This window comes from Zootoca vivipara, chromosome 3 (genome assembly GCF_963506605.1).
Source record: "Zootoca vivipara chromosome 3, rZooViv1.1, whole genome shotgun sequence".
Taxonomy (NCBI): domain Eukaryota; kingdom Metazoa; phylum Chordata; class Lepidosauria; order Squamata; family Lacertidae; genus Zootoca; species Zootoca vivipara.
The window spans coordinates 59,357,286-59,383,268 of NC_083278.1; the positions used below are offsets into that span (position 1 = coordinate 59,357,286).

Here is a 25,983-nt window from a genome sequence, read left to right on the forward strand (position 1 = left end):
AAGCAGCTGTTGTACTGGCAGGCAGCTGGTGTCACATGTCGGAAAGTCCCTCGGCCGTGGAAATCCCCGCATCCACACTTTGTGTGTGTGTGTTTTGCTCCACATAGTAAAACAGCGGAAAGAAAGAACCACACACAGACGGCAGGAGGCGGCGGCGAAAGAGCAAAAACAACAACTTTAGCAGCAGCAGCAGGAGGAGGGTGAGGGGCCAGCTAACAAAGGCGCCTCTTGACCAGCCACCATCCTCGGACCAGGCCAGCAGAGATCCCGAAGCAGAGATTCATGGCTCCAAGTCCGGCTCGTTTGTGCTGAGAAGGATTTACTGGCGGAGTCATTCGGGGGTCGCGGCCTCCCTCGCCGAGTAAGTCGTTTGCCCTGTGTTGCTGCTGTTGTTTTGCTGTGGGGGCTGCTTTGCAGTTTGTGGGGTTGATCGCGGGGTCGGTGAGGACGACGAGCCGGCCCGGGGGGGTGTCCTGTTTTTGCTTGCATTTATGGAGGTGCTGCTGGAGAGGTGCGCATCTCTTTCTCCCCACATCCCCACCCCCGATTCTCCGCCATCCTGGGTTGCGTTTCTGTTTAATGCGAAATGTGTATGCATTCAAAAGAGAGGAGGAGTTCTTAGTTTGCTCCACTTAGGCGCAAACAGCGAGCAGGTTAGTTCTGAGGATGCTTCGGTAGTTTCGGTTATTGCTTGTGTGTTTCCATTTAAAAAAATATCTGTAGAGTTTCCCGTGAAGACGGATTGATGGTTAAACTACTCTGTAAATTGTAGTTCTGTGAGGGGGAATAGAGGGGGGTGTCTCTTAACAACTCTCAGCACCCTTAAACTACAACTCCCAGAATTCTTTGGGGGAAACCGTGACTGTTTAAAGTCGTATCCTAGCGCTTTCCTCACTGTGTAATCTACACAAGCTCAGAGACTTTATTACTTTACCTATTCTAGAAGTTCAGTACTGAAAAAAACTTCTGGGCTTGACCCCTGGCACAAGTATGCCTTTGCAACAAGTGCTAAATGCATTCAAGTAATACTTGTTTGTTGCATAAACTTACATAACTGCATGACAGCTCATACAAACAGTTATGAAATATGTAGTATTTCCCATTTTTTAAATCAAAGACTTGCATAAGCTATTTGGACACTGAAGTATGTGCATTTTTGAAGTAAAACCATTAGCTATTTAATTCTTAAATAAATTTGTGATTATTTGTCACGCCACTAAAAAGGGACATTGAGGAAGAACAGAGCACCATTCATACTTAATCCAGAATTTTTTGTAACATCTCCAGGCTGTAATCCTAAACATTCAAGGGAATCGCCAAATTATTTGTGTGGGAAACATGCATAAGATTGCATTTTCAGGATTTTTGTTCATTATTTTGGTTATTTAAAGCAATAAGCAACCCCCCTCACTTGAGCAAATTATTTTTTAGCACCTCACCACAGGGCTTACATTCGTGAATCCCCAAACTTTAGATAAAGAGAGTGGAACTTTCAGCCCAGATACAGACTGGACCCTGCACTAGTTAGTCCTAGCTAATGAACGTTATGTGAATGGGTCAACCGGCCATGGGTGTTAGGGATGCCTTTTCACTTTCATATCAAGTACTGGACGTGGAGCATAGTACTTTTCCCTAACTGTGTTAGAAAATGCTTGTAGGTGGTCAGACATGGATTGTCCTGAGGAATGTATATTGCCAAGACATAGATTAGCAGACCATTCCCCCCCTAGCTCACTGTTGTCTATGCGTACTGTTCTACATTAACTGTCAGCTTTTCTTCAGGGTTTCAGCCAGTTTTCCCAGCCCTGCCTGGAGATGCCAATCCCTATGTGGGACTTTTTGCATGTAAAACGTACTGTGCCATTGACATTCAGCTATTTGCAGGAGTGCCCCAAGAAATTTGCAAGACATGGGACTTGTAGTCACATCTGAATATTCCAACATTATAAAGATATGCACTCACTTTACTACACACCCGTAAACCGCCATCCAAGACACACTTATCTGAACATAAGTCACATTGATATCAGTGGAACATGCTTCCAGATAAACTTGAATGGAATCATACTGCAAGATATAAAGTTAGAACTGAAAAGTAGTCTCCTCCAGCATAATGCATTTGAGAAAATAATACCCAAATAATGGAGTCAATACCTTGTCTGTAAGTAGAATGTCTGTGGCCACTTTCTCAACACCTTGCATAATTTTATACACCTCTATCATGCCCCTCTTACTCACCTTTTCTCTATACAGTACTAAAAAAAAACCCCCAAATGTAGGCATTTAGGACTTTGTCCATCAGTATAATGCATGTGGCTAGAACTGTAGACATTTGACAGTTCAGTACAAGGAAGTAACGGCCTGTGGATATCTTTCAGGATGTGGGATAAGATTGGCTGGTGAGTGAGGGATATGGCGACAATCTGGTTGCAACATATGACACCCCATTGATCTCCAAGTTTGATTCAGCTGATCTGACCATGTGAAAAATGAACACAATATTTAGCTGCAGTTCATTCATTTTCAGCTTTGTATTCTTGTTATAAAAAATCGCACCTAGACAATATGTTGTTGTGCCCATAGCCTAGGCTTAAGGTGCTGTTTAGCTCCTATCTTTCATATCTCAGTTTCTAACACTGCCTTCAGACAATCGCAAGGTCCATTGTAGGAGTCAGCAGAAAAAGATATAATTCTCTAGTGGCCTCGCTTAATAAAAACCACTGCAAGCCTCTGCAGTAAATGCTTTTTTGTTTGTACACTGTGGAACCTACCAATGAAGTATTGACTGGTGCTTCAAACATTGAACGTGCTCCCTTTCAAAATGACAGTGGCCCTTTGCATGCTTATTGTACCTGCAAGGTTTTCGTTTTTTTCAGCATCTGCATGATGTTGCCCTTATCAAAATTACATTCCATATCCGCCCTCCCCAATTTAATGTGGATTTATTGTTTCCATACTTTTTGTTTTTGTTTGTTTTACTTGTGATTTTCCACAGAAACATGAAATCCAGATTAAATGGGGAAATAATTTAGGGTGGTGTTTTGAAGAGGATAATGTTGTGGGGACACTGCACAAACCCTGCATTTATGAGTTGCACAGTAAACTGCCCAGCTGTATAGCATTTTGCCTGCTTGTTTCACTTTACTTTGTGGGCACCATGACCTGTGAGGAATAGGGTTGGGTTGTTGTTTTATGGCTTCCAAAGGCTCCGGACCTATGCAGCTTTTGTTTGGTTTATTGTTTTCTTCCATGGAACTCATAGAGTGTCTTCCACAGAGTTACTGGGCAGCCTGACCAGGCACAGTCTTGCTTAAACTGGCTTTTGCAGTCCTGGCTTTTGATCCAGTAGGCACCTTTGCTAATATAGGAGCAGGAGAGGCCATTTTCACTAATTCCTCTTTCCTACTTTCACCACCACCGCCACCACCAAATTTTGTTCCAAAGAGTTGAGAGACCATGTAGAATAGTCTGGAAGGTGGTATGGGAAGCTGCAAGGGGAAAGGGGGGCTCAGGAAAAATGGCCACCCCTCTTCTTAAATCAGAGCCATCCACTAGGAACAAAAACTGCTCTGCCTGTGGAATGTTATTGTAGTCCAACTTCTTTGCAGCTTGATTTGGTTTTTAAGTTGTTATCATTGTAGTAGTTCTTATAGTCACGGTTTTAAAGCATTCCTATTAGTGAGATTTCTGTAGATGAGTTGGTGAAACGCAAGTTGGTAAAACTGGCTGAGAATCTGAGGGTAAGTCTCTGGAAAGAAGTCTCATTGAAATCAGTGGACTTACTCCTCAGTAAACATGTGCAGGATAACCCTGATTGTTGGATAACTTCAAAATGGGCAGATGTGCTCCAATCCATAGCACATGTTGCACTAAGGAGGAGAACAGCTGTTGGCAGAATAGGAATGTTAATTAGTGTTCTAATTGAGCTTAACAAATTGGATAGTCTATTATTACTTAATACTGGAAACAACCAGTGCTTGTCCTGAGAATCCCGTACTGATGTCATCATCCTTTACACATACAAACTTTACCAGGAACAACACTGACTCAAAATTGTCCTTTTGTGTTAAGTACTTGCAGGATCACATCTTTCATTTGAACATGTTAACTGCATACTGTACACATCTGTTCACTTCTACAGTTCAAAATGCACAGAGAAATGTAATGTGGGCTTGTAGCTCATGGAGTCTAAATGTGCATAGGATAAAATTCCTGTAATAGCCAGCTTCCTGGTGAGTTAATAGCCCCCTAAGTATGGGTCAGCGACACGGGTGGTGCTGTGGGTTAAACCACAGAGCCTAGGGCTTGCCGATCAGAAGGTCGGCAGTTCAAATCCCTGCAACGGGGTGAGCTCCCGTTGCTCGGTCGCAGCTCCTGCCAACCTAGCAGTTTGAAAGCATGTAAAAGTGCAAGTAGATAAATAGGTACCGCTACAGCGGGAAGGTAAACAGCGTTTCCGTGTGCTGCTCTGGTTCGCCAGAAGCGGCTTTGTCATGCTGGCCACATGACCTGGAAGCTTTACGCCAGCTCCCTCGGCCAATAACGCAAGATGAGCGCCGCAACCCCAGAGTCGGTCACAACTGGACCTAATGGTCAGGGGCCCCTTTAGACAGTTTAGTCTAAAAGAATCCATATTGCCTATGCCAGTGTTTCCCAACCTTGTGCCTCCAGATGTTTTGGGACTACAACTCCCATCATTCCTGACCACTGGTCTTGCTAGCTAGGGATGATGGGAGCTGTAGTCCCAAAACATCTGGAGGCACAAGGTTGGGAAACACTGGCCTATGCAATGCTCCAGAACTGAAGGACTGAACGTTTTTAAGGTTATTTGAACCAGTTACTCAAATACTAGGTGGGTATTTTCCCACTTCTCTAAACTATGACATGTAATTATCCATGTCGTCTAAATAAGTTCGTTGTGTGGGGTTTCATGCTGTATATTGTAAGACTGTTCAAGAAACCAACCTATGCCATGTGCTACAAGCAAAGCTCCCCTACTCCCTGGAAAAAATCCAGCAGAAAAAACCCCAGAAGCACTAGTTAGTTTGATCATAAGGGGAATATGGAATGGAGAAACAGACAGGGGGGATTCTGAGCTAAGAGGAAATTCTGCTGTCATCTCAATAGATTTACAGCTGAGTAATCCAAGCTCTCCAGTTCTGCACCGTTGGGCACACCGCAGTTCACTAGCTCTAGAATTAACATAGGGCACTCCTTCGATGCAGATTTCATTTTCAGTAGCAGATGCCTGTTTGGTCAGAATTTCTGATAAATCAGTAGTAAATGTGAGTGGTGATTTTAAGACATCCTTACCAAAGAAGCTTCTCATTGTTTCTGATGCACTTGTGTCACAGAAGCTATTGAGGCTGAACTTCCTGGTTTAATGTAATTTATGAGAAAAAAAGTCTGTGTTTTTGTGCCACATTTGAGGTCTTTTACTAGTGTTGTTTCCTCTTTTAGGTTTCTTCTTGCAAAATGGCTGGCTCGCAAATCATTCCTCAAGCTTTATACTTGAGCAACATGCTGAAAGCTGTGAAGATAAGGGAGAGAATGCCCGGAGACCTTGTCAAGTGCACCAATGGAATAATCCAACATTTTAAGACTATGCATAGATACACCATAGAGATGTTCAGAATGTGTCAATTTTGCCTACAGTTCCAGGAGATTCTTCAAAAGGCCCTTATTGACCAAGCAACTCAAACCTCACTAGAACGTCAGAGGAAACTGAACTGGTGTCGAGAAGTTAAAAAACTTGTGCCCCTGAAGACAAACGGTAAGCCAGGCTTATTTTCTCCTTGTTCCGGTAGGACAGAAATAGCATCTGCTTCATTTGTTACCTTAATGGACCTTGAGTGTGCTTAGTTCAAATTGCATTTAAAATTAAATTATGAAGGGGCTGTTTTTCTATTCTTTTAAGTGAAATGGTTGCCTAATGTCAAACTAGTGCATAGATGTATGTTACGTTAACTTCATGGGCTTATGTACTGTTGCCCTCAAGAACCTTCCTGGCTCACAAGCAGCACTTGCATATTTTCAGAACAGTACTGCTGAATGTGACCAAAAAGACACTGATCTGGATTGTGTACGTATATTTCAGTGAAACATAGGCCTACTGACTGTGAAACATCCTCTTTTTGCGTTTCCTCCACTTTTTATTTATGACAGTTCCTTTTACCCTCCAGAGTTGCTCTCATTGAACCAGGATCTGGAATCAATTGGTTCTGGAATCAATTGGTGTTACCTTTTATCCATGCAACTATTAGATGTATATCAGGTTACATATTTGTGAAACTCTTCTTCCTAGTTACTCAGGACATGGTGCATGGGGAATAATTCATTTTGGAGGGTTTTTAAAACTATATATTTGGGGCCTAATTTCAGAAAAAAATTCAAGTCCGTTTGGGAGCCAGTGAGTGGCCCACCCACACTGTATCAATTTAAAGGTAATTTTAAATGTAGCGAGTATTGTTTGATACACATTTACACAGTTGGATCGCTATATTGTTGCCTTGTGTTGTGTGGAGTAAATTGCCATTTTTGTATGGTGAGCCGCTCCATGCAAACCATTGGCCTTGTGATACAAGAATGCATATATTCATGTATGTCTGTATTTGTTAAGATATCCTGATTTCAGTTATCTTGAAGGCTTCAAAGGCAGGGTGTAAATTTTCAACACAATTAAAGAGACAGTGAAACCAGTTTCATGTGCCCTATGAATGTGGCCCTCAAGGCATGGACTGCCTTCTGCAGTGCATTGGGTCATTACATGCTTCTTGCCCAATCAGGTATTAAATTAATGCCTGGATTGATGGATTGATGACGAAGACTCTGTCTCCAGAATCCTGAATAGTGCCTTCTTTATACCTGTCCTGATAGGACTTCTGTATAATAATTACAGATCAGGGCACAGGGCACTGACAGATCTCTTCACTGGTGGTTCCCTCCACTTCAGTGGGTTCCAAGCTCACTTCTAAACTTGGGCCCTGTTTCCAACGTAATAAATAAATCCAATGTGATGTCTGAAGCAGCAATTAGTACAACTCTGTGGGAAGACACGAGCTAGGTGAACATCTGGAATGCCCAAACACAAGTTGCTGCTTCAGATATGACATCAGTAGCGTGGAAAGAGGATGTACGTCGCTCACACATCCCCTTTTTGACACTTCCTGTAATGTCTAGAGCCACCAACAGCTTTCATAACTTTTTACATCTCCTGAATTATCCTTATTGTACAAATTGTTCTATCTAAATTAATATGGGCTAAATGTTGCTAGGCAAGAGGAAGTGGTGTAATGAGGTGTCCTCTCAAGAGCAGTTTTGTTCCCTCCTACCTGGACAGTGCAGTGCGGCAGCAAGGTCAGGCTATGCAGGTGCACCAGCAGAGCCAATCTAGTGTCCCTGCTGCTGCATGCACACAGCCCTGACCTCACCCCTGTGCCATCCAGGTAAGCAGCAGCAACACAACCATATGGAGGGCAGCTCCACAGCACCTCCTGTTACCAGGACTAAAATTAAACTTAACACATATGCTCCCAGAAGATGAGAGTGATAACATCTGTGCATTCTTTTTATTTATTTGCCAGATTTATAAACCGTCCTTCAGTACACAGTAATCTCTGGACAGTTTTCAACATATATGATATCTACATCATAAAATACAAATATTTGATATGCTTCATTGGGAGAAGTGGTAGGATAGAAATTTAGTTAGATAATTATAGTAGAATTACTATAAAATCATATCAAGTGAAAGGGCAGAGCAGCAACACAAAACCTTGAGTCCAGTTAAAATCAAAACTGCTCAGTTCATTCAAAAGCTTAAGAGAGTAAGTGTTAGGTCTCAAATGGTGGATCTGGACCTCTCACTGGACTGTGGGAGTTTTCGCAGTGGGTCACTTGGGGCCCTTCCGGACTATTGCTGTTTTTGTGTCACATCCCTGCAAATCCAGGTTATGCAATTCAAGCTGTTTGGAGCTCTTGCACAACAAACCCACTTCCCCAAAAGACTGAACTTTATGATAAGGAAAGTGACAGGAAAATGCACTGGAACATGTGGGGTGACACTTGCTTTGACGCAGTGTCGTCTAGTCTCCCCACAAATAAATCAAAGTGATTGGTCATCTGCATCCATATTGGAATTGTTTTTTTGATGATTTAATTGTTTTATTATTCCTGTGTTTGCCACGTGTGATGTTTTGTGAGGAAGGGTGGGATATAAATTTACTCATTTATTAAATGAATAAATTTATTGAACGTCATCTAATCTTCGGCAAATTCATCAGGATGAATGCTGGGTAAACAGGTAGTCTTCAAGCACCTATGTTGTCCCTATGGATGCTTCACTTGCATCCAAAGAAAGGCAAACCTATTTGCATGGGCTGTCTTATTTAAAAAAAAAACAGAATTGACTGTTCTATAGTGATAATCCTCTACTTTCCCTCTCTGAGAGATCCTTTCGCTGGAGCCCTGAAACAGAGTTTCAGGTTTCTGAGCATGTGTTAAAACCTGGACTACATTTGCTTATCTCTAATGTGGGGGTATATTCTGTTCTGATCGTGTGAACTATTGAACTATTGCATTTTCTTTCAGTGGCCTGGCTTGCACAGCGCAGTAAGCCAAACTATGGCTTCTGCAATGTGTTGGGTAGTTTTTCTCCTTCTGTCTTGTGGGTAATCTCTCTCTTCCTTCATGAACTGTAGCCAATAAAAGGACCAGGGAGGAGTAAAGCTGCTGTTACCTTCTCCCCAGAAGCCCACACATCCACATGCAATGTGTGAACACAGCCAGTGTGTTAAACTACACACATACTAGATGATAGTGAACAGTAGTAAAATATGTTCGACTTTGCATCGCTTCAAAGTACAGAAGTAGAGAGAAGGACTTGGGTTGGTGTTTTTTTGTTTTTTGTTTTAACCCAACTACTGGATTTTTAAGAATGGATCCTGGAAAGCACAGACCCATATGGGTTTGTTACTTTTTCAGGGGGTCGGGGAACAGTTCCAGTCCCAACCTTTTCCCCACCTCTACCACAAGACTTAAAGGAGCACCCTATTCAGCCCCTCCCCCAAGAATAAAGAAGGAAATTTGCAAAATAAAACAACCCGATCTATCTCCTTTGCACATGCATGCAGCTTTGTGAGCATGGAATGGATCTCGACAGGCGTTCTGCTGAGTCCTTTCCCTCCTGTGCTTCCCATCAGAAGCCTGGATGAAACCTCATGTGACTGACAGTGGGTGGGCATGTTACACAGAAGGCCTTCAGCTAAGGGCTCTGTAGACTGAAATAGATGGGACCTCTGTCATGCACACAAAGGGTTCTCTCCACATGGGAGGAGGTGGCTTGTGCCCTAAATAAATAGTAAAATCTATATAAATAAAAATGTAAATGTCCGTTTGTATATAACAAAAAATCTCTGAATGTGCTTGACCGATTGCCTTGAAATTTTGACACAACGTTGAATGCGAATATGCAAGTGTTTGCATATACTTAGATTACCATATATAGATGTCATACCTGTGACAGGTAAAAACATGATTTTGTGTAAAAATAGCGCCATCTGTTGGACATCAAAGCAACAGACGCTATAGAACATTCTTTAAACCCAGGACGCTGTGGGGAATGCGCTGGCGTTGTTCTGACGTGAGCGTGCAGAGGGTGCTGGGAGCGAGTGGCCGGCGGCTCCTTCTGGGAGAATGGGGGCAGGATCCTCTCCCAGCATCTCGGCTCTCCCCTCTGCCCTTGACATGTCCGCCTTCGCTAAGGACCTGTAGCTGGGCCGCCTGCCCCCTTGCCCGCCGGAATCCTCTGGGGGATCCGGGCAGACCTTCCCCAGCATGTCCATACTGTATGCGAGGGGGAGAGAGAGAGAGAGCTTGGGGTGGAGGGTGACGTCACACGGGGGGGGGTATGACATCACCCGCCGGGACAACAGAGGGTGGGGGTGTCGTTACGTCATGCGTCTGTCCTGGGAAACGGGGGCCCTGATGGAGCCACAGCAACACGTAGCCGGGTACAGTTAGTAACTAATAAGAAAAGAAATTGCAGTTTCATCATAGCCAATAGCATTGCATTTGGTCGTTCTTACAGTCATAGATCAATTTGTAGGGGATGTAGCTCTGTGCCCATCTTGAGGCCCAAGAAATAAATGCACCTGTTATTTCATCACAAATAATTTTAGCAAAAGTGTAGAAAGATTATTCTGGGAATTTTATTTCAAACATGACATGCATTTGAGGATATATTGGAAAGGGACACACTTGTTGATTTTATTAATGTAAAAGATTGGAGGAAACATCTCATTTTAAAAAGATTCCCACATCTACTGACTAGCAATTTCGCTTCTCTAATGATTAGGCATTCCAACTTACCCTAGCCACGCCTACTTGGAAAGTCCACTGTGTACTTCACAGTTCAAATGTCTCTTCATCGGAACAAGAAGTACAATAGCTGTTACTCAACTACTAGTCAAATAGCTTAACACTGGGGAATTCCAAATGCTTAGGGAATTTTGAACTGGTGGTTCAGTGTGCAGAACTGAAAGCAAGCGCACACAAGGAAAAAAACCCTCTTATCTTTGCTCTAGATTTTGCAAAGGGAAATTCTTTACAGGTTGTAATAATTGTCCTACTTGTATGCCATATTTTTTTATGCTCGGTAAAGCCAGAAGACTATAAATCAGCCTTGCAAGCATTTTTTTTACCCTTGCATTTAATATCTATTTTTGTTTGTTTTAAATATGATTATGCAAAGACAAGCCAGCTTTCTGAGTTGTGTTAGATAATACTGTTTAAAGCAGAAAAAGAAAAAGAAAAGAGTAGTAGTGAGGACCTAACCCTTTATAAGAAATGCTTCTATTTTAGCACTCGGGTGGGCAGAGGGTATATATGCCACATAGCTCTGTCCTGCACCCCCAAAGCTATCCTGCTTCCCTCACCAGTGTTTAAATAATATTGCCGGTCAGGTTGAAGGAGCTGCCAGACTGGTTGGCTTCTGTACATGGAATGGGATGAGATGTCAGGTTGTATCCAACTAAGTTTCTCTCAGAGTAGACCCATCGAAATTAATAGAAACAAGGTAGTCATGCCCATTTATTTCAGTGGTTCTACTCTGAGATCGACTAACATTCAGATACAACTCACCATCTTGTCTTTTTCCTTTTGTCTGGCAGCAGAATACCTTGGGACTGGTCCTGATTTTGGTAAAGCGAAGGAAAGGATCCTGCTCTAACAAACCAAAAAGGAGCACCTAGTCAGGACCGTGAAACTGGGATTTGGTTGGGGTACTGTTTACTTAGGCCTTTGGTGCCATTTTTCAAAATGGAATGGAACGTTGGTGTAACCACAGCAAAAACAAGTGTCTCTTTAAAAACCAGACAAAGGATCCCTTCTGTCGCTTGACACTCCTGACATTCTTCTGTCCCAAAACATTCATAAATCTGTCACTGCTGCTTTTAGTGGAAGAGTTTGTCTTCCCAACAATTTGATTTCAGATATTTGTGGGTTTTTGGTAAGGAGAAGATAGAACTGCAAGGGTAAAATAGTTCTCCCCACTGCAACCCCTTTAAGGGAGGCAGTCTGCAGCACAGTCTCCACCTTTCCTAGCCAATTGGGTGCAGGATCCATCCCCTTTTCTGGTCCAAGAATGAAAGGAAGGGATACTGATTTTTCAACGAAAGTCATTTCCTCCCTCTGCCTCAGAGTGCAAAGTTTAAAGCACCGTGCTTTACTGTAGTTCCTCTCTCTAAAGCAGAGGTTTTCAACCTTTTTGAGTCCACGGCTCCCTTGACCAACTACATTCTTTCTGTGGCACCCCTGTGGGGCTCAGCAGCCCAGTTATGTCACCCCTTGCCTGCAGAGCTGGCTGCCTCTCACGCTTTTTCGAACACCCTCCCTTGTGGAGTGTTCTCTCAGCCTCCTCTCCTCTCCCCTCTTCTTGGGAGCCCTCCTGCCCCAAAGAGGTGTGCCTCCTCAAGCTGCCCCCCAGGGGCCTGGGAAGAAGATGCCCCCTGCCTTGGTGGCCTAATGGAGGCTGGCCAAATGTGAACTTGAGGCCATTACCTTACCTTGGGAGGCAGCAGCGGGAGCAGTGGGCACCGCCAGACCTGGATGACGGAAAGGCTCCCCTTCAACACTGGACACTCAGCTCCCAGGCAGGCCTTGCACATGCAGCAAGCACAAGAAAGGCCAGCTCAGTACCTGCCTGCCCGGCCTTCCATTTGTCCATCCATTCCCAACAGCAAGGGCTCGTGGATCAGCTGGCTGGGCTCCCTCACCCACTTGCTTAATTGCTCTGAGGCCGCCTCAGCTCTTGGCAACCAGCACCCTCTGGCCAGCCAGAGGCACCAGGAGCTTGTAGCCAAGGCTGATGCAATAAACAGCTCTGCAAGCCTCTGGGAGGCAGAAACACGGGGGGCATCAGAGGAGGGAGGGAGGGAAGGAAAGAGGGACAGAGGCCAGTGTTGCCTGTGGCATCCTTGGCCATCATTCAAGGCACCCCAGGATGCCACGGCACACTGGTTGAAAACTACTGCTCTAAAGCAATCCTGGCAACTTTTCCCTCAATGAGAGCGTTCTGCCACAAAGCCCATGTCTGGAAACAATTGGCTGGAGTGATCTGTGCCTAGAAAGTTCACACAGTGCTGCATGCATTGCTATTTTTTTTTGAGAATTCTCCATGAGTGTCAGAAACTTGTATGTTTTACACAACCCAACTAACCAGATTCATAGTAGAACAATTTCTTATAAATCCGCTTTCTCTTTTGCTTCTCGGTTTTCTGTAGCTTGTCTAAGAAGGAAAAGGCTGTGGCCATAAAATCTAGTGCTGATAGTGTTGACTTATGTCAGCTCTGAACACTTTATAGAGAATGGTGCCTTTTCATCAAAAAATAAAGTAAAATCAGCAATTGAACTGAGTATTTTCATTCTGTACTTCACCTTAAACAAGTGTAAACGGCAATTGGAATAGGGAAATCTCCTCTAGCTGTATCATTAAATGGACTTTCTTAAGCTTTGTAGTTTTAGTCAAAGCTCTAATATCCTTTCACCCTTGAATATTAGCTATTGGGAAGTGGTTGAAAATTAAACTCATAGAGTGTGATCCACATGCACAAATGGGAACTGTGCACTGAAAGCAACGTGAATTTTTTTATATATATATTGACATTTTTATAGGATGAATAGTTTCATCTGCATTTTATATTCAGTCACTTCTCCATTTAGGGGCAGATTGTCAACTTTTTCATTCAGACCAGCTGTCCACACTATATAAACACTATTTTTGGCTCTCTCTTTGTGTTTTAAGGATCAAAGCTGTTCTGCCAACCTGCATAAAATTCCTTCAACACCAACAAGATTTCTGCACAGAAAGGCAGAACATTGGATCTGTTCTTATTTTCTGCATGTAACATAATCCCATTGGAGTTGCACATTCAGAATTATCGCCCCCCCCCCAATGTCTACCATACTTAGTGGGGGAATGCTGGATTAGAAAAATACAGCTATTTGTCAGTGTTCAGCTTATTCAGACCGGGAGCAGGAGAACAGACTACCCCATATCCCCAAGATTCAGATGATACTAAGCCAAAGTAAAAATAGATTGTTTGAGGGGAGATTTCTAAGAAACGTTAATTGCTTCTCCAAAGCATTACTGGTTTATGCAGAACCAGAGATTTTATTTTTAACGAACTTGAAATATGTATGCTGTCCATTATGTTTTGGGCTTTTCTTTTTATTTATTTATTTGTGTTTGCATGTATGAAATAACTAACCCTTTTCATTTCTCTGTAGGGGATGGGAATTGCCTGATGCATGCTGCATCCCAGTACATGTGGGGCGTCCAAGATGTCGACCTAGTCCTGAGAAAAACGTTGTTTAGTGCACTCAGGGAAGTGGACACACGCAACTTTAAACTGCGTTGGCAACGAGAAACATTGAAATCACAGGAATTTGTGGCAACAGGACTCTGCTACGACACCAGGGTATGTTGGACTGATTTATGTAACGAATAATGCTTCAAACCTTGGTATGGTTGGGCGGATCGTGACTTCCTGTGTATAATTACGCAGGGTGGGAGGCAGTTATGGCAGTGAGCTTAAGAAAGTAAAATTGCAGGGCTGCCAACTAGTTAAAACATTTTAGTCCATTAAGTTTACTGGATTTCCCAATTTATTAATGAAGCGTTTCACTACAGTGGAGTTTCCAGCTCACGTAACCTCCTCAGAGAAGGGTTATTTCCATGGACCACCCACATCTCCAAAAGTTGGCATGTCTCTGCTCTTCCTGTTATGAAGAGGTGCTGCTGCAACCCAAGCAAAACAAAAAACACCCATCCTGCTTTTTAGAAACCTACAGCTAGACATAGACTTCCCATCGAAGAATCTATGTCATGTGGGGGCCTCTGCTCTTGCTTCTTTCTACAGGAACATGCTGGTTGAAAGGATAAATTATCCTCTCCATTAGTTGCTAGCCCAAGTAGACTATAGACTAGTCTTCTCAAACAGCCAATGGCCATAGCTGCCAAGTACCCCGTTTTCCCCGGGAAACCCCCGTTTTTACTTACCTTTTCCCGGTGGTCCCCCGTATCACTTCGTCTCCCGTTTTTCTCCGTTTTTTTCTCCTGCCGGCGGCCATTTTTTTCTGATTTGCCCTTCTATGGGCACCCAAAATGCCACTGGCGGCTTCAAAAGTAGCTTCTACGCATGACCAGAAGTGCGTCGATGCAACTTCCGGTGTCGCCCCGCCCATCTATGGGCACCAAAAATGGCCGCCGCAAACACCGGAAGTCGTGTCGACACACTTCCTGTCATGCGTAGAAGCTACTTTTGAAGCCGCCAGCGGCCATTTTTGGTGCCCATAGAAGGGCAAAGCGACACCGGAAGTTATGTTGACGCAACTTCCGGTGTCACACGGCTGCCGGTCCCAGATTCTGCAGTCCGGGACTTGGAAGGTAAGCCAATAGTAGCTCAAATGTTAAGATGAAACTGCCTCTTGACACTGCTGCTTATTTGGATGTGGTGGTGGTAAGAGTGGAGTAACACAGTTGCATTGGTGCCTCCAACTCACAGAAGTATTGAGAAAATAAGATTCAAGCAACTGCGTTGTTTCACAGTCCTCAAGTTGCAGGCTCACAAGTAACCACTTGCCTGCTAGGCAAGAGAGCATTTGTAAATCGGAAGAGAGAATGCAACATCAAATCAGGTGCAGCCGTGCCCTTAATTAGTTAGTGTTTCAGGTTCCATACATCTGGAATGCATATCGTATGAATTAACTTTCTCAGTATTCTGATAAGGAAAAATAATCGGCATGCACGGCCTCCCAACTTGCATGATAGTAACCCAAAGCTAAATAGATGTATTTTCTGTTTCTCCATTAGAATTGGGAGGACGAATGGGAGAACCTCATCAAAATGGCATCTACAGAAACATCAATCGCCCACAGAGGCCTTCAGTATAACTCATTGGAAGAAATCCACATATTTGTCCTTGTTAACATCCTACGGCGCCCAATCATAGTTGTCGCAGGTAGGAATGTGTCTTTTGCGTTCAAAGTACTGTTTGCAGTAGGCGATCCAATTTTAGTGTTGAACACCCATGCTTCTATGAAGAGCATTCAGAAGGTGTTTCAGTGTCATGGAAGTGGAGGTGGGCAACCAATAACATGAAGAGCATCTCTGTTCGTGGCAATTGTTTCCTGTAAATTTCTACATTTCTGTAAATTATCCTCTGAAAGAGGCAATTACCACCGCCCCTGGGTTAACAGTATCTACAACTTAAAAAACAAAAACAAAAAACTGTTTATGGCACCAAAATTTTGGTGACCTCACTTATGAAAGCGATTTAGGGTTTGGGTTTATTTGTTTTTACATCAGCTTTAATATTTCCTCACAATGAGTTATTGAAATTCTTCTGATAGTTTGGGAGTTTGGAAATTAAAATGCAAATGTTTCCCTTCCTCTGTTGCTGACAAGAGTCATGTTTAACTAAACCTTGCTTTTCTTTTCATGAATCAGATAAAATGCTTAGAAGCTTGCAGTCAGGTTCAAGCTTCTCCCCTTTGAATGTTGGCGGAATTTACTTGCCTCTCCACTGGCCAGCAGAAGAGTGTTATCGATACCCCATCATCCTGGCCTATGACAGTATGCATTTCACCCCTCTGGTTGTTTTGAAAGAGAGTGGCCCAGGTAAGTCTCAGACATTACCGGTATATTGTGGTCTGCGCTGGTGTTTCCCTGTTTCTTCTCGTCAAACCAACAGCAAATTCATTTTGAACTCTCCCTGTTATTCATCAGATGCAGTCTGGGAGTCATTCTTGCTCTGGGAATTGCTTCCTCTTCTGCATTGTGTGTGTGTGTGAGAGAGAGAGAGAGAGAGAGTGCAATGCAATTCTGCAGACTCTGTCCACTACAGTGGTACCTTGTTGTCAAACTTAATCCATTCCAGGAGTCTGTTCGACTCCTGGAACCGTTCGAAAACCAAGGCGGGGCTTCTGATTGGCTGCAGGAGCTGCCTGCACTCAATCGGTAGCCACAGAAGCCGCATTGGAAGTTCAGCTTCCAAAAAACGTTCGCTTACTTCCAGGTTTGCGGCTTTCGGGAGCCGATTAGTTCGGGAGCCAAGCCGTTCAACAACCAAGGTACCACTGTGTTGGCATATAGTCCCCAAGGTAATGCAGCCTTCAATGGAGGGTGGGGATTATCTACTCCTTTTGTATAGGAAATACTTGGTTTGGGCAAATTATTCACCTTGAAGTGGCTCATAACTTTTGCTCTTTTATAATTCCAGTCAGTTTCCACAACTGCCTCTCCGGGTGGTTGTTTTTTGGTTATCAGCCTTAGGGTCTTAATATTGCTCATTTTGCTGTGTTGTGCCTGTCTTTTCCCATTTAATTCACAACAATCCTCTTTCCCCCCCTTTACATAGAGATCCGGGCTGTCCCATTGGTTAGCTGTGAAAGAGGCAGGTTTGAAGACTTGAAGGTGCACTTTCTAACAGATTCAGAAGAAAGGGAGAAAGAAAAGCTGCTAAGAGATTACCTGATGGTGATAGAAATTCCTGTGCAAGGCTGGGATTCTGGGACAACACATCTCATTAATGCTGCAAAGTAAGTCTTCATCTTCTCACTGTCCAGCACTTAACTCAGGGGTGTCAAACTCAAATTCATCGGGGGCCGCATCAGCAGTTTGGTCACCCTCAAAGGGCCGGTTGTGTCTGTAGGACTATGTGTCCACTCTTTATTATCATAAATTATTGTCACTGCATTCAATTATTACTGTTTTTTGTAATAATGTAAGCTCATTCCCGCCCCCATGCGGATCACATTCCTGCGTCGTGGCGCGTGTGTGGGAGGGGATGTAAACGAGGAAAATTTGAACAAAAGGTGGGGGATCGACGGCTTCGGGGGGGGGCTCAACTAAACCTTCGGCAGGAAGGAGAAAGCCACTGCTGGGATTAAAAACCTGCAGATGGAAAGAGGGCTTCCCTCTCCTGCCCTGCGCACACCCAAACCCCGCTAGGCAGGATGCCACACGCTGCAACCCACCCCATGCTTTGGAGAGGGGCAGGAACATGCGGTGCAGCGCCAACTCCCTGCTTTGCTTTTGCATCCTCCCTCCTCAGCGCCAGAGTCCCTTCCCCTCACGCTGAGGGAGGGCAGCGGATTTCCCGAGGATGAAGGCGGCGGCAGCCCCAGCGGACGTGCATCTTCGCCTCAGAGCTGCTCTTCCCCCCACCCGCACTGTTGTCGTCTTCTCCGCCGCCTCTCCCTACCGGGACTGCAGGCAGAGGAGGCTTGAAAACCTCCCCCCCCCCAAAAAAAAATTCCCCTCCCACCTACTCAAACCGCGAGGCGACTCCATCTGGAGCCCTACATCACGAGGGGCTGAGAGGAGGCGGCGGCAGAGCGGGAAGAGCAGGAACCCGTGCCGTCGTCGCCGCCTCCCTCCCGGCCGCCCCCCGGGGAGCAGCTCCGCCGGAACTGAGAAGCCAAAGGGCGGCTCGGGGGTGGGGGGGCAGAGCAAAAGCCAGGCACCCTCCCGAGTGTCTATGAGGAGAAAACGGGGGAAGAGGGAAGAGAAACCCGGCTCCATCAAGAGAGCGGCTGTTGCGCTTCGCCTACTTCCCCCTCAAACTCACTCCGCGTCCCTTTCGCCCGCTCGCTCGCCCACCTCCCGGATGCAGCCGAGGAGAGGAAGGGAAGTGGTGGGCGGCGGCTCCCGAGAGCCGCCTCACTCGCTCTCGGAGACAACAGCAAAGCCCCCAAAAACAAATCCAGCGCTGCTCCGTCCCGGCACCAACTTTGCCGGCAGCACCTGTAGGGCTTTCCTACCTCCTCAGCGGGCTTCCTCTTCCTCCTCCTGCATCTCACTTCCCCGTCTGACCGCTGTGCCACCGCCTCCCTCAGCCTCAATCGAAATTGAAATTCCCTGGCCAAGGCCGTCAGCGCGGCTCCAGCGCCCTGGCCTCCGCCTGCAGCCCCGCCCCCGGTTTTGACCCTCGACCAATCGCAGGCTCCAGAACTATTGTCAGCGGCTATTGTCGGTGGCGGCTACGCGGGCCACATGACGAGGTCTGGCGGGCCGGATTAGGCCCCCGGGCCTTGTGTTTGACACCCGTGACTTAACTTGATAACAGATATTCTTAAGTTGGCAATGTATTAAGCCTCTCACTTTCAGATGCCCTTTTCAAAGGGTGCATTCTCTGCTTTTACTGTGGCATTTAATCCTGGACAATTAAAAGATGTCTATAAGAAAGAAAGAAAAACATTCAGGCTGGCTCTGGAACATACAGAACTGATAAAGATCCTAACAGCTTCTGTTAGAAAACCAGTAAATAAATTTTCAGAGAAGGGCACAAAAGGGATTTTCTTATCCTATCCCTGTGCTCCCCAAAATTGGCTTGGGGGGAGGGGGTCAAGAGACACCCAAAAAAAACTATGCCCAGGAAGATGGAAGGGAAGATCATTCCATCTGGCAAGCTGATATGCTTGGACAGATGGAACCTTTGTAATAGCACAGTGTAGAATTCCACTAAGAATAGCTGTCAGTCAAAACTGAGAGTCACGTTCTTTCCCACTTAATGGGGAAGACATCCGGCACTGCACAGGGAGAGGAGGAGAGCCAATTTTAAAGAAACTACAACTTGCTTGTTCTCTTTCAGCCCAGCCCAGTCCTGTAACTAGGACTGAGACAGTGTCTGTTTATCTTGCTAAAAGAGACGTTAAAGACCATTGTCAGCTTCTCCTTTTCCATAAGCTTGGGACCCTCTGTTCTAATCACACCCTTCTTCCTTCTTTCAAATTTCCCACCTTGCTTCATAAGTGTAGGCTGTGCTGCTTTCCATTATGCACTCTTGCTGGTGTAGGATGGCAGCTCTTCCTGCTTTCGCCTGCCACCAGGACTCTACCTAGAGCCGGCCCTGATTATGTCATCCCAGACTGTATAAAGTTTGCTGCCTTTTCCCCACCTGGTGATACCAATTTCCTTTGTCTCTTCTTCCTTGAAGGTTGGATGAAGGAAACTTGCCCAAAGAGATTAACCTAGTGGAAGATTACTTCCAGTTGGTGCAGCACGAATACAAGAAGTGGCAAGAAAATGCTCAGCCCGCTGGGAGGGAACCGGGTCAGAGGAACCAGGTGGAGCTGAACTTGCCCCAGCTGTCGCTGGTGGAGGCAAAATGCGAGACTCCGAACTGCCCTTTCTACATGTCCGTGAGCACCCAGCCTTACTGCCATGAGTGCTTTGAGCAGAAGCAGCAGGGGAGCAAGGCGAGGAGGCAGAACTTCCGGACGGGGTCTGAGAAGCCCCGGACAAGTAAATCCAGCTCACCTAAGAGCGAACACCGTGAGCCTGCCGCACGGACATCCGAAGAACTAGTGTCAGGGCCTCGCTCTGCACCCCCCACAGCCCCGAGCCTTTTTCTGTACAGCGAAACCACTGCCATGAAGTGCAGGACCCCCGGCTGCCCTTTCACCCTGAACGTGCAATACAACGGGCTCTGCGAACGCTGCTACAACAACACTGCAGAGCTCAGCCCTTGCAACAGCCCAAGCGAGCAGAGGCCGCCGGACCAGGTGACCTGCATGTTCTGCCTCAAGGGCGCCAATAGGACCTTTAATGGCATGTGCAGCTCTTGCTTCAAAAGGACTAGAGACCATTTGTCAAGTGCCAGCAACTCAGGTGTCGCACCTTCAGGCCACCAGAGGTCCACATCGGACCCCACCCATCTGTCACAGAGCCTCCTTCAGCAGTCCTGCCACATGGCAAGCGGCAGCAGCGCAGCAGAGTTGCTGCCACCGTGCCCTCCGCCCCAGAGACCAGAAGAGTGGAAGAAAGGAAGCAGGAAGTGCAGGAAACCCGGCTGCAGCTTTTTTGGGACTCCTCAAAACGAAGGCTTTTGCACACTGTGCTATTTCGAGTACCGGGAAAACAAAGGTGAGCGTAAGGGACAGTGCTTCTCTTCTCCTTCACCCTTACAGAGATTTGGGCTGGCGGGGAGAGGGGGTGTTTGCGAACGGTGGAACAGAAGGTGCTCCTGTTCAATCTCAGCTTGCAAGGAGATGTAAGATGCAAACAGGATGAAGCAAGTGAGATGAAGTATAATTCTAAAGCATTAGTAATGCTGAATTGCAAGATGGAATGCAAGCCTGTAGTGGAAAAGCTCAGCTTACTTGCAGCTACAATAGTCACTTATAATATTGAGGAATTCCAGTGTGCTTTTCATGTTTTGCTGAAGTAGGCAGAACAGCAACCTAACCTCAAGGGCTTGTTGTATTGGGGATGCATTTGGTTACCAGGGCATGTCCCCAGAAAAGTCCCCAGATTCCTTTCTGAAATCCTGTTAGAGATTCAATTAAAAAGTTCACTATAGGGTGCGGGTGGAAACACAATAGAACAAATTTGATAGTTTCCTAAGCAGCTCTCCAGTATGGCAAAACATACATGCTCAATGAACAAGCAATTTAAACTGCATTGGAAAAGTTGTCCAGTCTGAATTGGGGGGCATGTAAGGGTTAAAGAGGAGAAAATTCTAGCCATAGACCACAGGGCTTTTAATCATATGAGGGCAGCTGAATAACTTGCTTGAACATATACGAAGTCAGAATGTGGGGGTCACTCTAGCTCAATATTATCTTAACTGGTTGGCAGAGACTTTCTAGGTTTTCAAATAGGGGTCAGTTGGGGGGGGGGGTCTTCAGATTCCAGGGATTGTTCCTGGGGTGTTTTGCAGGCAATGCATATGCTGTAACACTGAGTGTTTTAAAAATGAATCCACACAGTTCATTTTTAGAGTTGTCTTTTGTTCTCTGGGTCCAGCTGCTGTGTGGCATACAGAAATTCAGACAGTCCTTGCCCCTTGCTGTGTCCCAGTGCTAGAAGGCACACCTGCTGAAAATTGCTCCATATTACAAACAAGAATACATGCAGAACAAGAATACATCCTTGCTAGTATATCTCAAAAGGGACCATTTTTAGCCTCTATAGTTCATGTAACATTGCATTCAGTAATAGCCAAGTAATGGGTAAGGTGGAGCACAGACAACAGCCCCTTTTCCCACTGTGTTTTCAAAGTTTGGTCGCTGAAGTCGCAGCTCAGTGGCAGAGGTTGACCATTGGGACTGGTGGGGCAGAAAGCGGCGAGCCCAACAGTAGGTGGAGGCAGAGCTAATGAGAGGCAGAGCAAGCTACTTCTAGTTTTGCTTCCATGCCATCCCTTCTGAGTTCTACAGTGGCAGTACTGGGACAAAGAAGGTGGAAGCTGACAGCCAGGGTTCCTTGACCCCCAAGGTAACCCCCTGGGGTTCCAAGGTCATGTAGCCTTTGCTGAACCTCTAAAAAAACCCACGCTGCTCAAGATTCCCTGGAGGGCTATCTCGCGCTTCTTAACAATGGCTGTGACAAACCGGAAGTCCCTTCTGAGTTCTACAGTGGCAGCACTGGGACAAAGGAGGTGGAAGCTGACAGCCAGGGCTGGTTGGAACTAGGAAGGCAGGCTGGTTGGGTCTGGCTGTGACTGACTGAGATTGGTGGGGCAGTACCCTGTTCACCCTAATGGACCAGTCATCATTCTTCAGTGGGTCACAGGTTCATTCCCTGGCATCTCAAGGTAGGGCTGGGAATGTCCCCCGTCTGAAATTCTGGAGACCCACTGCCAATCACTGTAGACAAGACTGAGCAAGATGGCAGGCATCCTGCATTCCTAAGTGACCACTTTCTTCCTTTGCTCTCATCATAGACGCTTCGGTGCTCCATCATAGAAGGTCTCAGCGGACTTCTCCTGCCTCAGGGCATTCGGGAGTCTCAGCTGCCATGTACCAGAACACCGTTTCCTGCCTGGGTCGAGAGTGTGGCACGATCGGGAGCACGATGCTCGAGGGCTACTGCGAGAAATGCTTTATAAAAGCACAGAGCAAGCTGCTGCGTGAAGCCAGAAGAACCGAAGACCAGCTAGTGAGACAATCAGAGGTCAGTCAACATAACAACATCTTTCTCCCCGATTTAGAAAAGTCTTTTATGAGTCCATTTTAAGAAGAAGGAAAAATACACTCCCATTATCATCCCTTTATGTTAGTAGTTTATTGCCTAGGATTCTGGAGATGATAGATACAGGCCCCTGAATAACAATAAAACATTAAAACCTGCTTTTATTATCTAACCAAAAGAATGCTACATCCAAAGCATATAGAGGAACAGGGGGTTATTTCTGTAGCTGTTCTCAGAAGTGTTAACTCCTGTTGATATTAACATCCCAGAAATTACCCTGGCGCTGGTGCTGCTCTGTCACAATACAGTGGAATGGAAAACGTACATAAGCTGTATCGTGTGTGAGAGAGGGGTGGGTGGGAGAGGGAGAGAAAAATCTGGCCTGTACCAAAACTGGAAAACCTGAGTTTTTAGATTAGCATAACACCAAACTCTTTTAGAAGACCTAGCCCAAGCCACAGGGCGATTATTCTTTCATCCATTCTTCATTGTGCAACCATCAGAATGGTCAAGAAAGTGTCACATGCTTGTAATAGTTTTCCTTTTGTAACTAGAAGGGAGCAGTCTACTATTGCTATGTAAGCCAGAAGCAGATTACCAGGTGGAGATGAGCTGCTGCATTAGCTTCCCAGCTGGTGCATCTCTGTTGCTTATGGGGAAGGGAGAGGAGGGGAAGAGGTCAGCGCAGTGCAAACGCGCTAGCAGGAGCAATGGATCAGCTTGGTTTGTGCCGTGCCCTCTTCCTGTAAGCCACAGAGATCCACCTGCTTTGCAAGCCACTTCTCATGCAGCCTGTGTCAGTATCTTATCCAGGGCACTTGCATCAGAAGCAGCATGATTGTTTTCTAACTTAAAAGGCCCACAACTGCTTCTTTTCATTTTGGTTTTCACCTTTGGGAACGTCTGGTCAATAATGTGACATGAATAAAAGTAACTAAAGCTCAGATGAAGGCTGTGACTGTTACAATTAGACCTGACAATGTTCTTCATTGTTTTTAGCGAACAGGACAACACAGAGATTTACGCCAGACATTCCCAAGCTCTCAGAAGCGCAAGTGTGCCACAGCTTCTTGTAGGAACAACTTAGCTTCCAGGAATGGGGAACTGTGTCCGGAGTGCCTACATGTTGGTCAGCAGGCCCAGTTGGGGGGACCTCGGGGGGACCCTCCAGCAGCTGAGCTCCCCAAGGAGCGCTGCCGAGCCCCTGCCTGCGACCACTATGGCAATAACAAGTGCAACGGCTACTGCAACGAGTGCTACCAGTTCAAGCAGATCTATGGATAGCAAGAGAGAATAAACGCCGGCTTTTACCTTGTGAAAGGAAAATGGTGCTAACCTCCAAAACACTCAACCCAGTCTCATTCACAGTCTGTGGAAAAAGTACACATGACTTTGAGGGGAAAACAATAAGCTGAATTGTACATGTACACGTACACCTGCTTGTGCGTGTACGTACAAATGCACATTGTGGCACAAAGAACAATATGCTCTCCAGAATTCTGTATCCTGGGACAGAAACACAGTTTGCAGATGCAGGATGCTTATGCCGAATACTTGACTACAAACTCCTTTCTCAGTACTCTGACTTTGTTCTATGATAATACGCAACCATAAGAGATGAATAAAGACTGTGTTTCTTGCACCCCTCTTTCTGCTGATACTTCTCTTGCACACTGTCTGAATATTAAGCGTTCAAAATCCAAGGAAACCTGCCTGAGATGAAGAGTTTCCTGCACTGCAACTACCACACAACCTTGTTGTCCTTGAAAATGATGGTCTCTCTACCAAAGAGAGTCTGCCGGAAGCCGTGAATGAAGCAAAGCTATTAGCAAGTCATGGTAGAAGCCTTTAATACTTGATTGTTTGGCTTTAAAAAAAATATTTTAAAGAAACTGGTTGTGTTCTTTCTCTCTTTGTTCTTAACCAGAGTTTCATGCATGTAAAACAGCAGTTGTCCTCAACAACACTGTTTCTCCATTTCATAATCTGTGTTTGCTTGTTTGCTACTAACCCTGCTGTCATAATTTAGAACTATGGAAGGCAGCTGGGTACGCATCTCTTCCGAAATGAAACGTTCACCTAAATACATACTGTTCAAACATCCTTGCTGGCATAGGACAGAGCTTAGGCTGGAATCATAATGAAAGCATAATGAAGATGCCTAAGGGTGCAATCCTAACCCCACTTACCTGGGAGCAAGTCCCACTGAATTTCTTCAAACGTGCTTCCAGGTGGACATGGATGGGATTGTTCTGTTAGGCACATTAAGACCCTGTGCTCCATGCAAACTGGGGCTGGCATCTGTCTGTCTTGGGGGACAATGCAAGAGGACGCCTACAGTGGTGCAGTTAAGCAGTGGAGGAGTTGCAGTGCCTGCTGTGACCAGTCTGCCAAAGAGAACATATCAGGGGCCCACTTAGCCGCTTGCTCCACTTGCCTGGTAGTGCATTTTAGATCCCAATGGGAACCAAGAGCCGTCTCAATCTCTACAGAACCGAGTGGGAAATGAGGCTTTAATTGAGCCTCATTCTCATGTGGAGCAGGAGCTGGCAGGAGAGCTGGGCTCAGCCATTCCCTTTTCTCCTTACCTGTTTGCTGCTGCAAAGGACCTGTGAGTGAATCCCATCTAAAGGGAATGGATGGAGTGCAGTTTGGAAAGTGCTGCTTCTGCAGAAACCCCGTTTATTTCCATAGTGTTTGGGAGCAGCTTTTCAGTCGGAGAATTTCTCCTTGCCATGATCACAAAGCCACTATCAGATCTGCACGAGTTAGGCACTAAATACAATGGCGCCTGAAGCCCCGCAGTCTAGAACGTCCTTTCTTTCCCTACCTGGCCTGATGAGTCTCTTGCTTCTGCTGTGTTGCTTGAGCTTCTACTTTCGTATATAATCCTTCCATAGCTCTCTCTTCTCCAGCCCCATTTCCTGTGAAAATCCTACGCCCTGTTTTGTAAACTTTGTTAAATGTGAAGACGTGTTGAAAATATTTATATTATGTATTTCAGAAGTGTAATTTTTAAATTTGCACAGTTTTATTGTTTTTAAGTATGGTTACTTTTTATTTCATTTTACCTCCAAAGCTGCGCAAGTGTATAACTGTGGGAGAGGGCGGGAGGGGTAGAATCCAGTGGTAAAAATAAATTATTTAAGAATTCATTGTTCTTAATATTGTTTTATTTTTGCAGCTATTGCAATTGCTATTCTTAGAACTGTCATTCCTGTCTAGCAGCTGTTGTCCATAAGTAGGTAAATGTGCTCACACAGCTGCCCTACCAGGAGAGGAAGCACCAAGCCACACAACATGACCACCTCCTAACAGATTGTCGGGAACATTGGGTCTAACAGCTTTATTCACCTGTTTTCCCAGAGGTAGAGGAAAGTGGGAGAGGGTTATGCAGCAGACCATGCTAGGAATGCTGGGGGAGAAAGAGAGTTTACATTCCTCCTTTGAGATAAAGCTGTGTTTATAACCCTGGGGGATATCACCCAACCTATGACCCTTTGTCCCTG

General features: G+C 45.4%; 1 protein-coding gene across 1 annotated transcript; it reads left to right on the forward strand.

The window, feature by feature from the left end:
• On the forward strand, positions 1 to 25,598 carry TNFAIP3 (TNF alpha induced protein 3). The gene is made up of 9 exons (XM_035108887.2): positions 1 to 361; positions 5,461 to 5,773; positions 13,786 to 13,976; positions 15,371 to 15,518; positions 16,007 to 16,177; positions 16,917 to 17,097; positions 19,497 to 20,425; positions 22,227 to 22,456; positions 23,474 to 25,598. Exons 2-9 carry the CDS (start codon positions 5,476 to 5,478, stop codon positions 23,756 to 23,758), a joined length of 2,433 nt encoding a protein of 810 aa, XP_034964778.2. The 5' UTR covers positions 1 to 361; positions 5,461 to 5,475; the 3' UTR covers positions 23,759 to 25,598.
• The last annotated feature ends 385 nt before the right edge of the window (positions 25,599 to 25,983 follow it).